The sequence below is a fragment of the Canis lupus genome, chromosome 1 (genome assembly GCF_011100685.1).
Source record: "Canis lupus familiaris isolate Mischka breed German Shepherd chromosome 1, alternate assembly UU_Cfam_GSD_1.0, whole genome shotgun sequence".
Taxonomy (NCBI): Eukaryota; Metazoa; Chordata; class Mammalia; order Carnivora; family Canidae; genus Canis; species Canis lupus.
The window spans coordinates 3338029-3351704 of NC_049222.1; the positions used below are offsets into that span (position 1 = coordinate 3338029).

At 54.4% G+C, this 13676-nt stretch overlaps 1 protein-coding gene across 14 annotated transcripts in view; it reads left to right on the top strand.

Moving 5' to 3' along the window:
- The window catches only part of ZNF516 (zinc finger protein 516), a 124595-nt gene that overhangs the window by 90676 nt on the left and 20243 nt on the right, over positions 1-13676 (top strand). For all 14 annotated transcript variants that reach the window (XM_038525749.1, XM_038525754.1, XM_038525755.1 and 11 more), the window contains one exon: positions 7420-8877. In XM_038525749.1, coding sequence (XP_038381677.1) covers positions 7420-8877 — 1458 coding nt within the window. The remainder of the gene's footprint in view (positions 1-7419; positions 8878-13676) is intronic.

Consider the following 13676-nt stretch of genomic DNA (forward strand, 5'->3'; position numbering starts at 1 on the left):
GCTGTTGGCTGTGGGAGGCCCCCTGCACTCTTAGCAGACATCCTGGATTAGGTGAGAACGCCTTTCTCAAACGTTCTCTCCTTGTGGCCTAAGGAGGCATTCTGCAGACCACGGCCGTGACTTTGTTCTGTACCTTAAAGAACATCCCTGCTGTGCCTTTTGTGACCAGACACTCATCCCCGTGTTTGTCTGAAGCGGCAGGGTGTGAAAGAAACCTTGAGACACACAGAACCTGGCTAGAGCCCGGTTCCCACCACTTGTCCGTAGCTGCATTAGGGGGACAGCGTGGCACTTGGACCTGATCTGGCGTGGGCGAGCCCTTCCTCCTGGCGCCGGGGCTCCCTGCCCTGGAGCCTTCGCCCCCCTCTCCCCCCGCCGTTCCGTCCCCATGACCCCCTAGGGGAGCTTTATTATCCTGTTTTCCCCGGAGCCCGTTTTTAACCTGGTGAACGCGGGCGGTGTGGCCGCCGAGAGCCTGGTTGACCCAGGGATTCCAAACCTGTTCCTGGGCCTGTGGTTCCGGCGCCTCTGGCCCCTAGCGCGCCTTCCCCTCCACTTCTCAGTCCAGCTGCTCACATTTGTGGGGACAGAGAGCAGAGAGTCCAGTGCACGCTGGGCGCCAGGTGCGTGGCTGTAGAAGTGTCCTCTCTGGTCATCAGCTGGTGCTGTGTCCGGGTCGGATTCCTTCTGGGGACAGATGGGCTGCGCGGTCACTGCCGCAGGACAGTGAGTGGCAGGAGGGGACCCTGCGCTGCTTATTTGCACAGTCACCACCCTTTTGCATTTCTGTCGGGCCTCACTGGACTTTGGCCTCATGCTCCTGTGATGTTGGTGCGTGTGGCTGTCTGGCTGTCCGCCTCCTCCCTCTGGCCTGTCCCGCGAATCCGGCTGCGGACCCAGCCCAGCACCTACCCCAGGGCCGAGGCCAAGCAGATGTGGTGACACCTGAGCACCCAGCCACCTACGGAAATCTTGCTCTGTTTCTCATCTTTCATCTTGGGGGCTGTGGGCTGCATCCCACCGCGGTCAAGTTTCCCTAGGGGTCCTGGTGGGAGATGTGTGGCCTTCAGTCCCCAGAACCTGCTGTGGGGGCTAGAGGAGGCGACTGTGAGCCATGGAGAGCAGCCAGGAGCCCTGGCAGCCGTGCCTCCAGCTCCTTTCCTGAGATGTGGGGTCGGCTCCCCCACAGGCAGCCCTTGTATCGCATGGACCCAGTGCCCTGCCTGTGGCCAGGGGTCCGTGACTCCCCCGGGTTTGTCCTGTGTCACCCCACAGCTCTCAGTCTTGGCCACGGTGTGAATCACCTCGAGGTTTTTTTTTTTTTTTTTTTTTTTTTAATTATTTATGATAGTCACACAGAGAGAGAGAGAGGCAGAGACACAGGCAGAGGGAGAAGCAGGCTCCATGCAGGGAGCCGGATGCGGGACTCGATCCTGGGTCTCCAGGATCACACCCTGGGCCAAAGGCAGGCGCTAAACCGCTGCGCCACCCAGGGATCCCCACCTCGAGGTTTTTGTAGGAAAGGCAGGTGGCATGGCTCCCTTCCGCCCCCGGGTCTGGGCTTGGGTGTTTCCCACCTGAATACTTCATGTTTTTCTGGATGGTTCCAGCATGCAGACAGATTGCTGCCCTGGACAAATCATTCCTTCGTTCATCCCACACCGAGTGAGCGTCAGGTTGAAGCAGTGCAACCGCCAGCCCCATTTTCTAGGTGGGAGCATCTGAGACCTCACAAGCCTTGTCCCTCTTGCTCAGTTTCCAGAAACCTCCCCCGAGGAGGCCTTCTCTGGACATGCTCCCATCCATCCCGTGCTGAGGTGGCTCAGCACCAGGGCTGGGCTCCTCCAGAGCGATGTCAGCCTGCGGAGGCTTTCCTGATCACACACGCTGGGCTTGTGGTCGTCTAGGGCCCTGGAGTCTTTTTCACAGCACAACTCTTAAGCCAGACCTTTTGCTTCTTGTGCTTTCTTTTTTTTCCTATGAGCTTTCGTGTTCTTTTCCAGCCTTTATTCCATCTTGTTGAAAACTTTCAAGTCTTTCTTCTGTTGCTGAAGCTTTTGGCTGCCTCTCCCAGTGGAGTGTCAGTCTCAGATATGATAAACTTGTCTAGTCCCACTTCTTCATCGAGGTCACTGGTAATAATGATGTCATGAGCACAGACACTATAGCATCCGTCAGAGTCCTTCACCCAGCCTCCCTTCGCCTAGTCCCCACACCATCAGGAGAGGCCAGGCCCAAACCCCACGCTATCCCCCGAATGACTGGCATGGTATGTCTCCCTACAGGGGATCGTGCCATACAGTCCACGGGCTTTTACGGTGCTGGGTGTCTTATTGCCAAACCCAGGATAAAATATTTTGAAACTCATCCTATTTTATAAACGAAAACACCAAGGCATGCAGAATTGACCTACTCTTGCTCAGTAGGTCAGTTTCAAAGTATGTTTTGATGGTGTCACCGTTCCACAAGGTGCCTCCGGTGCTGTTCCCTGGGATTCAGGTCCCGCGGGTGTGTATGGGGCAGCGCAGAGGTATTCAGAGTCATCATGCAGGTGTGCTGCAGGACCTGATGCGCCTGCCTGCCTCTGTGGCCTGTCCTCGCAGGGCAGGGCTGCGGAAACATGGGTTTATTTAGATGTGGCTGAGCTGAGTGCATGGCGTGGAGGTGAAGGCCCTGTGGTATGTGCTCCTTGCTGTGTAGCCCGCCTGGGAGCACAGCTGCACCTGCGCAGGTGCTGCTTCCCTCACAGGAACCAGGCCGTGTAGGCAGGGGCTGTGTCCTCATGGAGGATGAGTCCGCTCCTGGCACATGGCCCAGAAGGGATGGGAGGGAGCCCTGTGGCACGGGACGACCATGGGTGATGCGCTCGGGCTCCTAGAAGGCTGTGAGCAGCCGTAAAGGTGTTCGGCTGTGAAGATAAGATGTTACATGTGGACAATGGCATCTGTTTGTAGGGACCCACAGTGGGAGATATGAAGAAGTCAAACTTCTCATTTATCTGTTGAGAAAAGAAATCCTAGTGATCAAGGGCTGGAAAGAACTAGATTAAGTCCTTATGAGAGACTGTAGTACGGTTGTCAAAGGAGCCCTTGTTGGCCGTTCCTGTAAAGCCGTTTTGGGTTTGGGTAAAGACAGTTGTTTCCAAGACTCCTTAGAACTAGGGCAGTGTCACCAGCTTCTTTTTTTTTTTTTTTTAAAGCATCTCAGCAATGGGGCTCAGACTTTGTTCCTTGTGTAATTTTAATAGCTTTGAAGTTTTACCCTTTCTTAACCTTGAAGGCAGCCCCCCTCATTTTCCTTGTCAGCTGGAAGCATGGTGAGGCCAACTTTGTATGTGGCCCTGGCAGTCGCCCGTGTCGTCATCCATGTCCTGCTCCATTGCCGCGGGGAGCCCGGCATGAGAGATGGTGGATGTGGCCGCTTATGGGTCTCCTGGCAGCCCTGCAGACTTGAGCACTGGGAGGCTGGGCAACAAGAGAAGCCGTGATGTGTATGGAGTCATGGACATCATAGTTGTCACAGAGATCAGCGAGGACCGTGATGCAGCCAAGTGCAGGGGGAGGTGGGTGCATCCCCTGCAAAGCACCTCTGAGCAGGCAGCTCAGAAACGCAGCTCACTCGGGGAGGGCGGGCAACCCACGTGGGAGTCTCTCTTAGGGGAAGGGGGAGCCCGCCGGCGGACAGGGAGTGTGCGGTGGCCTGTGTGTCCCCTGCCCTGGTGAGGACCCACCTGGCCCCGCGGCCCTGCTGCTGTCGGCGCAGTGAGGACACACTTGCCGGCTCCATGCTGTGGGTCTGTGCCTAAGGGGGGAAGAAAGGAGGCAGCTACAGCCACTCAGAAGTAAGTGCCTTAACATGGGTGTGAAAACAAAAACAGGCCGTGCAGTGAAACCCAGGTCAGTCACAGAGGTGAGAGGGGACGCAGAGGAGGGTTAAATGGAGGATTTTTTGTTACACAGGTCTCACTGCAATAAAAATAAATCAAAAAAGAAAAAGTCAACAGGGAGTAATCTTTCTTACACCAAGGAAACAAGATTACTCTTGTTTCAGGGGTAGTTGTGTGTGTGCACGTGTGTATGCATGTGAGTGTCAGGTGTTGCTGCAGGGATTTCAAACAACAAAGTTTCCACCTTCTCAAACTTCCAGGGCTGGTGGGCATCTCCAAAGGATCTGCGCACATGTGCATGTGAGTACCTGTGTGTGCACATGCAAGTGTGTGTGTATGCGTGTGCACATGCACAGTAAGCACCAGGTATCTCCAGATGTGAGGTACATGTCACGGCTGCAGAAACCTAATCAGTGCTGCACTTTGCAAACCATTCCCAGAAGGGGCCTGTTTAGAAAGAAACCAAGAAATTTAAGGCGTGTGTAGTTCACACACTATCATCTAGGCTGAGGTGAGAGCAGACCCTGGAAAAACGACTCTGTGCATGTGCAGGCAGCCGTACATGTGTGACCGTGTGTGCCTGTATGCACGCGTGGACCCGGTCACCCTGCACAAGAATGGTGCGCTGCAGCTGGATGTGCTGGCTCTGGCTTCCTGCAGGGGTGCTGAGGGCTGTGCCGCTCGGAGCCGGTGTCTTTCTCAGCCTCGTGGTCGAGGTTACCCGCAGCCGTTGATGGGCAGGATGTGGAATCCACACTGTGGCCGTCCTGCCCTTCATTGAAGCCTAAGAAAGTCCGTGGTGTGGGCTGCCCCGAGACAGGTGTGGCTCATGGAGCAGTGGGTGGGGAAGTGTGGGTGCCCCATGGGCCGGGCAGGTGTGGCCCATGGGAGGTCTACCCCGTGGGTGACTTGGCCTTGTGAACAAAGTCAGAGATGGCATTCAGGAACCCGGGGGCAGGGGCCTGTGGTGGGTGCACCGAAGCCCGGCAGCCACAAGTGACCTTGCTGGTTCATGGGGTGTGCCAGGGTGCCAGCCTGCGGTGGTGACCTGGGGTTCATCAGACCTGGAGCCAGGGAACCTCACAATGGAAAGGGCTCCAGGTCCAGCGGGGGTTGAGGGGGGACGGGGAAGAGCCACAGACGGCTTCTGGTTTGAAGAAGCACCTGGTTGCTCAGCTGCCCACCTTCCCTCCGTGGACGTCTGATCATCGGCGTCCCCGTTCTGAACTGCCCTCCAGGAGTTAGAGGCCATTGGGAAGGACCAGGTTCCTTTTTTCACGACTGGTTTCCTGTGACAACAGCTTTGCTCCACCCCCACCAGTGGCTCCATGGACCCCGTGTGGTATCCCGTGCTTCTTGTGTTTTAGTGTCTTGGTCAGAGGCCCTGGAAGTTCTGTCGTGATGTATATAATCCTTTCTGGGAGTATAAAACGTGGGGACTTGGGCAGGTGTGCTCTGAAACCCTCACAGATGTGCAGTGTTGGGTTACGCTGGCCTCCCTTTCAACTCAGGAATTTGACTCAGTCTCTGGTGTGTGTTTTCATAAATCTGTGTTCTTATAAAACAGGAGACACGAGGGCCCCCAGCCCCCGGCATTTCTCTCTTTGAAAATGTAAAAGTGACTTTGACATTGCGAGCATCGGTCACAATGAGCGAAGGCCATGAGGTTTCTGTAGGTTTAATTCCAGGTTAAGTGGAGAGTCCCAGGGCCGCACCAGCCACCTTCCGAGGAGCAGGGTGTGATCCTCAGGACAGGTGGGCACTCCCGAAGCGGCTTACCTGTTAGCATCCCAGAGCCAACAGGAGCCTGAGTGCTCATCCCTCCTGTGTCTTATCTCCTCATCCCTCTGCTCATCACTACCTGCTGCTCATGTTTTACGTGGACAGAATCCTTTAAAATTGCTGAGGGTGGTTTGCTAACTACCTCTGCATTGAAACTGCGCATTTGTTACTGTGCTCATCCTGACCTGTGTCAAAGTGCGTTCTCTGAAGGACGCCTTCATGCTGCCATGAAGATCCTTCAGCATACATTTTAAAAAAAATACCAATTTGATGGGATTCCTGAGTCTTAACTCCAAAAAATATACTTAGAAAATGTTTAAAGAACCTTTTTTTTTTTTTTGTAAATAGATACATATGTTCTACTGCAAATGTTTAAGTCTCTAAATACTCTTACATTAAGACCATCAAGGGGCACCTGGGAGCTCAGTGGTTTAGTGCCTGCCTTCAGCCCAGGGAATGATCCCAGGGTCCTGGGATCGAGTCCCATGTCGGGCTCCCTGCATGGAGCCTGCTTCTCCTGTCTGTGTCTCTGCTTCTCTCTCTCTGTGTCTCTCATGAATAAATAAATAAAATCTTTAAAAAATAATAAAAAAATACCATGAATATTGGGCCTCGCTGTAAGTAGGCACCTGACATTTTAACCCACCCATTCCAGAGGTGACAGGGTTTTATCTAAGGAGATAAAATATGCCCAGTGGCGTGTCCATGATGAAGAACTCGTGTTCTGTAGTCGGGAAAGTTTTAAGCTATCCAGAAGCATATGCACACCTTCCAGGCGTTGATCTCATAACACCCGAAGTCATCAGACCCCAAATGTCAAATGGGGTTTTTCCCATGTTGTCTTGAATCCCTTTGGGGTGTGGTGGGGTCCAGCACGATGGTGTGAAGGGCATGGAGCCCTGCTTCCACCTGGTGCCGATGCCCACCTGCAGCCTGGTTGAGGAGGAGGTGGGCCTCCTCGTGGCAAGGCATCCAGGTGCACCAGGCTATGTGTCTTGCATGAACACTGCAGGTGGAAACTGCAGGCACAGAGAGTCCAGGGTCCCTGACCTGGGCATGCTCTTTCTCTTGGGCATCCCTCCTGGGAGGAGAGGGGAGGAGTAGCTTCACTTAGCCTTCCTGCTCAGGCCTCTGAAGGAAAACTTCGGGTATCACGGTTTTGGACTTTAAGGGAGAGAGTCACGGGGGCCCTTTCTGGATCTGTCTACAGTCAACCCGTAGCCCAGAAACTCCTGAGGCAGCCACGGGATCCCCTGGGCAGAAGAAGCTGTTTTGGGGCCCAGCCTCTGTGTGACCATGGGCTGCACATCAACCTCTCTGGGTTTTCTTGCCTTAAGTCCACGGGATCCCTAACCATGACTACATTTAGGGAATTGTCTGAATGTCACAGTGGGGGCAGAGGGGGCCCTGTGCTGTTATAGAGCAGGTGTTTCTTGGTTCTTGAGGTAACTAGTTAGCCTCTGTTAACTAGTAGCTGTGTCATTATAGGCAACTAGATTTTATATTTCCTGACAGTCTGCTGAGTTACTTAATCTTCTGAAAAAAAAAAAGAAGCCCCACCCCAAATACCATCCTTTTGCCCTTAAATCTGGTCAGCTCTTGACAGTGCTTTGGGGAGTGGCCACATTGTGTCCCCGAGGACCAGTGCGCCCTCTGTGCGGGGGCCACAAGACCTCTGGATGTGCTGCTCTGTGTCTCCTTCTGTTCTGACAAGAAATGGTAACTTCACGTTTTACATTTTGATCCTCCAGGGGGAAAGCCACACCGCTTCTGCTTTTCTGAAGAAGTAGCACCGACTGTGCTCTCCAATGGAGACCAGAGCCATGCGCCTGGAAATAACGCGCCGGAAACAGACACTGGTGAGCCCAGAGCCGGGAATGCATCGTCATTGTCCACCCTTGAAAACAGGAGCAGGGATGCTTCCAAGAGATCCGAGCAGCCCAGGTTTTCTGTGGACTTGAAGACGACAGGGTTTCACCTGAAGCAGGAGGTCTCCGTCTCGAGGGATGCTGCAAACTTCCCTTTGCATTTGGGTCAGACTTTTCCAGAAGGAGCCAATCTGCAGCTCTTGTCTGAGAGCCCAGCCAACCACCTGAAGGAGAAGCTGTCCGACCTGCTCATGAAGGGACACACAGGCGGTGGAAGAAAGGGGCCGGCCCCAGACTTGATCCCGCTGGACCTCAGCGAGAGGTCAAGTCGGGATGACCCCAGCCGTAAGGAACTGGCCTCGTCGCTGCAAGCCGCGCTGGCTGTTCACCCGTGTCCTTACTGCAATCACAAGACCTACTACCCCGAGGTCCTGTGGATGCACAAGCGCGTCTGGCACAGGGTCAGCTGCAACTCCATGGCCCCCCAGTGGATTCAGCCCAATGGTTACAAAAGCATCAGAAACAACTTGGTCTTCCTAGCCCGGAGTGGACGCACGGGCCCCCCACCTGCTCTGGGGGGCAAGGAGTGCCAGCCTCTGCCCATCGCTCGGTTCACCCGCACCCAGGTGCCGGGAGGGGCTCCAGGGCCCAAAAGCAGTTCCTCGCCGCTGGGTGTGACCACAAAAGCCGCTAGCATGCCTAAGAGCAAGGAGAGCCACCCCGGGGGCCCCTGCGCACTTTGGGTGGCCAGCCCTGAGGGGCACCGGCAGGCCAAGCCTGGCCATGGCCCCGAGCAGCACGGAGCCCCTGCGCAGCCGCCCCTGCCCAAGCCCAGGCAGGAGGCCAGCCCTAGACCCGGGCCCACGGGGGGCAGCGGCTTCAGCCGGAGTGCCACCCCCACACCCTCTGTTATTGCTCGGGCGGGCAGCCAGCCCCCGGCTGGTGGGAGGCCGGGGGACAAGTACATCATCCCTCCCGCGGGGGCCAGCCTCGGCCCCCCAAATAAGCACAGTGCCCCGGACCCCCTGAAAGCCAAATTCAGCCCTCAGCCTCAGGGTCAGCCACACGTGAAAGGTGATGGGGGCCCTTCTCTACCTCCCCGCGAGCCCCCCTCCAAGGCCGGCCAGGAGCTGCGGCCACCGGCCAGTGGTGGGGCGGGCCCCAGGGGGAACGCAGCCTTGCCTGGCCCGCCCGCCCTGCACGCCAGCAAGCAGGAGCCCATGTCTGACGGCCACGAGAAGCGCCTGGACATCCTCAATATTTTTAAGACGTACATTCCAAAGGACTTTGCTTCTCTGTACCAGAGCTGGGGTGCCAATGGTCCTGCACTAGAGCACAGAGGTAAGACGAGCGGGCCCCCTCCCTGCCTGCCTGCGGGAGCGCTGTCACCATGATCCTCATCCGGTCCTCAGGCCTCATAGACGAGCCCCTCCTTAGGAGGTTGGGATGCTGCCTGTTGGCGGGTATCTAAAACAGGACAGAGAGGAAGGAGCACGTGCACCCCTCTCCTGCCCCTGCTGCTCTGCCTGCTAGGGTGCAGATGCCTGGTGCCGTGACCATTAACCTGACGGTCCCTGTAGGGCTTCCCTCCTGGTGATGTTCACTTGGAAATGCTGCAGGTTGACAGCAGCAGGCAGCCTTGATGTCCTTTGTCGTTTAATTTTTATTTTTATTTTTTAAGTGAGCTCTGTGCACAACATGGGGCTTAAACTCATGACCCTGAGATCAAGAGTCCTGTGCTCCACCGACTGAGCCAGGCCACTTCACTGGCATCAGGGAGCAAAGCCCTCCAGTACAAATGTACCATACAAAGTTTAGGGGACAACTGAGCTAAAATTCCAGAAAAGATACACATTTAGTGGCCTTTTTCCTTTCCTGCCAGTGTCTAAGTATTGACCTCTCACTTAACAGAGCGCTGGGAAATCTAAGGATTTGCTATTAAAAACTGAAAAGCAGGTCCGCAGAAACCCCTATGAGCTCATCAGGCACCGTCATTAAAATAGGTCACCATCAAAAATGGCCTGAGAGCCTCAAATTCCAGGAAGCTGGAAGGACTTTTGGGGAATGTGGCTCAGGCTTTGGTGGAAGCTGGGTGACCAGTGAGGTATCCCAAATCTGTGTGGGATGCACGGGTGGCCTGGGTGCCTGGCACAGAAAGGCGGGTCTCTCACAAAGTTCCAGGTTTTCTCCAGGGACTTCGGAACCTGCCCGGATCCCCACGTGCACTGGAGCCGTCCTGGCTCCGTTAGCCATGCCTCTGGCTCAAGAAGAAAGCGAAGGTGTTTATCAACTAGGAGAACACTCGGAGGTTCCTCAGCCTTAGAGGTTTGCCCGCAGGGCCTTTGTTCGAGACTGGTGTCTGTTCCTGGTTGCTCAGAGCCAGCACTTCCTGTGAGCTTTCTGGAACAAAGCTAAAGGCCTGGAGGCCCAGAGATCATTGAGACATGGTGTTTGCTGAGAAGCTTGTAGGCACAGCGAGCACCCTTGTGTCTAAGAGTGTGGTCCCTTCAGGCAGAGGGGCTCCGTGCGTGGGCGTAGCCAGGCACGCGCCCCTTAGCAGGTGGCATGGCACGGCTGCCATGTGGCTTAGAGTTTCCACATTTTCAGATTTCAGTTAAATTAAGTGAGCTTTTCATAGTCTGGGGGTGTTTTCCAATCGTGCAAATTATTTGCTATGAAATGAGATAATGTATCTATTGAACTTCAGACCTGATGGCAACCTCATCCCTTTAGGCTTGGGTTTTCTTGGATCTGAAAGCTGAGACGATGTAGGCACCCGAAGGTGGGCAAGTTTCAGTGAATACCTGTGTTTCTGGCAACTGGACCCTCTGCCTGGTCCTTCCTGGTGACTGCGGCCCCCAGCACCCTGAGCTCTAGGCTCGCGCCACGGTGTCAATGACTTCCATTTAGTGCCCAGACTTGTGACATGTCATGCAGATGTGCACCTGTCAGTTGACGCCCAGTGAGTGCATTCCTGCTTCTGTAAAGGCCCTTTGTGCTGCTTGTGGGTCTGTGTTGCTCCCTCCTCAAAAAAAAAAAAAAAAAAAAAAAAAAAGTGAATTTAAAGGTAAGGTTTGGAGAGTTTCAGATGACAGATTTGAAGTACATGGTAGCCTGAAATGTCTTTCTCATTCTTTAAAAATTTTTAAATAACTGGTTCACAGGGTTTTATGGGTTTGTTTGTTTTAAGAGAGGTTACATAGTCATCTTTTGCATGTGAAAGATGCGAAGTTGTTCATAATGCAGGTGTGCTCCTCTAGGGTTATTTGCTCTTCCAGCAGGCGCACCGAAATACAGCAAGGTGTGAGTCAGCAGTTGAGGGTGTTTACGTTCATGCTGCCTTGGGTTTCTAAAGGGGAGTGTTCTGAAGTTTTTGGCTGTAATATACTAATCAGTGTGTTTTTAGAACTGTGGCTTCCCGGGTTTAGGGAAGAAAGGAGATCGGTTCGTCTGGACTGGTGTCTGAGTGGGGGGCTGTGCAGCTTGATGGGATGCCCCGGGGAGGGAGTGGTGCTCCCCTGTGCAGCCCTTCCTTCTGAGGCTCCCCCAGGGCTACAGTCTCGACTTTGGGGCCAGGCCTGCACTCCTGGAGGAAGTCCTACTGACTCTCCATCACCCTAGTGGGTCTGCCCCCTTCTCAGGTGTCCCACCTGTAGCGGCTCCTCTAGGGCCTTGGCCGGTGCCTTTCTCCTGTTTGAATGTTTATGTGTGGCTCTCAAAGTGCTGTAGGGGAAGGAAATCTGAGGGGTGGACAGAGAATGTTTCCTGTTATGGAGGCTCTGTTCCCCTTACTGCAGCCTGGGAAGTGTGGACGGCTCCCCCAAATCACACTATTGACGCATTACTGAATATGCCAGGGACTCAGATTTTTAAGGTTTTTGCCTCCCACTTGGCAGCTGTGGGCCTGTTCCATGTGGACTGGGCCTGTTCCATTGGTTTGTGCGTCGCAAATCTAGAAAGTTCAGTGCATCTCTATTCAAAGCCGTCTCGTTGGCCTGTCTGACCCTACAAGTCTGTCCATACGACTCATTCTGTGGTCTGAGGCATTTGCCACATGCTCGATCTGCAGAAGAGGTCCCAGCTCCTTGTGGAGGCCTCCGGGTGAGCACATGTCCAGCGTCACTGTGTAGTGGGAGAGGCAGACACACACGGGAGAAAATCTTCCAAGTAGAGCCATCGTCCGTGTATCCGCGAAGTGTTTGTGAGTGGCTGTGCAACTCTGATTTCTCAGTGCCTGCCTCTTGTTGGCACGGCAAGCACTGCCGTCGGGAGGTGCCTCTGAGACATCGGGTCCTCTTGGAAGTCAAGGAGGATGCGTCTCGGAGGCCTTACCCTGCCTGTCCGTGGACGGGGTGATGTTTGTGCAGAGGGCCTGGCAGAAGAGGCAGGGTGATCCAAGGGATGACCATCGTCGCGTCCTGGGGGGAATCAGGCTACAGCCATTGAAGTCAGAGACGCGCTGCTTTCCTGTGACCGTTCCGCAGCATGGCCTTCAGGTCAGGTTCGCAAACATTGATCAGTGTAGGAGAGGTTTTTTGTTGGGATAGTAATAAAATGATACACAATCTGCGTTTCATACTTTGTGGTCAACCAATGTGGGATGATAATATGGATTTTAGAACAAAAACTTGAGGATAATAGAGCGAGGTTATTCTTTTTATTTTTTTTAACAGATTTTATTTATTCATGAGTGACACAGAGACAGGCACAGACACGGGCAGAGGGAGAAGCAGGCTCCATGCAGGGAGCCTGATGTGGGACTCAATCCCGGGACTCCAGGATCACACCCTGGGCCGAAGGCAGATGCTCAACTGCTGAGCCACCCAGGCATCCCTAGAGGGAGATGATTCTAGATAGAATAAGACCTCAGGACCCTGTTACTGGGGCTCAAAATCTTCTACCAAGGACATGTTGCTGTGAGGATGGTGGAGGTCTGTGCGTCCTTCGTTTGGCTCTGGGCAGAGTCCCAACACAGCGTGTCCAGGCTCCTCCTCCTTCTTGCAGACGGGCACGTGTGTGGCAGCCTAAGCGGGTTGAGCTAATCCTCCTTTCTCACACACCCCAAGTTTCTGGGTCACAGTGTTAGAGCTGTTGCTCACCAGACAGTCTTCGATTCAGATGAAGTTTATGACCTTTTTGATGAGCTCAGAATTGTGGAGTAGCTTGGGCGCAGTATTATTGACCACTAAGGGCAAAGGGGTCTTTTAAGACTTAAAAAGCGAAAAGAAGACGATAAGGCAAAGTGCACTGTAGGGCCGTGTGTAGGCGCGCGCACACCGACGCATCCTTGATGCAGGGAAGTGTGGTCAGCCAAGCAGAAGAGCTGCAGCCTGGGTAGGAAATAGGCTGCTGAAGGGTCATGTCCAAGAAAGTACTGTGATGACTTAGCGTGTGAAGACGAAGATGGTGGGAGAAGAATCCATGGGTCTGGAGGGATTGGCCAGTGAACGTTCTCGTAGGATGATGCACCTCAGTCATGCTGCTAAGGGGTAGGGTTGGGCAGCAGAATCGCCTTAGAAGTTGAGCTCTTTGCGGATCAAATGCCGGGCGAGGAGAGAGCTAGTCCTAGAAGATGTTCGAGTGCCGTTGGTGAAGCTTCCACGTCAGGAAGGTGTGCTCAGGACCGGGTGTGTGCGGATGTCTGGATGCAGGCCTGTGGTCCCCGTAGTGCTTGGGGTCAAACACGGCGGCCACCCCGGGCACCAAGGATACTGGCCAGTGATGCTTCCCTGTGTGAGGGCCGGCGAGGCCTGTGTACCGTGGTCCCTGTGCTGTTGCGTTGGTGACTGTGGTGTGAGTGCGGGTTAAAGTGTTCTGGTCCCCTAATGAGGCAGTGGGAGGTGGAGGACGCTGTGGGCAAGCTCTGCAGGGTCTCCAAGGCCCATGTCCACGACTCGCCCGGTGAGAAACCCCACACGGGTGGCCTGACAGCGCCTGCACGTTTGGGTTCTGATGTCTGCACATCGTCTGCGGCCTAACAGCAATTTCGTATGATGCTGTCAGCGCGCTCTGAGTTGGGGCGAGAATTTGGTTTCAGCTGATTTGACAGAGATCATTTGTCATCCTTTCCATTTGCCTTTCACATTTTTGACACTCAGGTGTTAGGGACAGACGCGCTTGGTGCAGTGAGCATCGTTTAT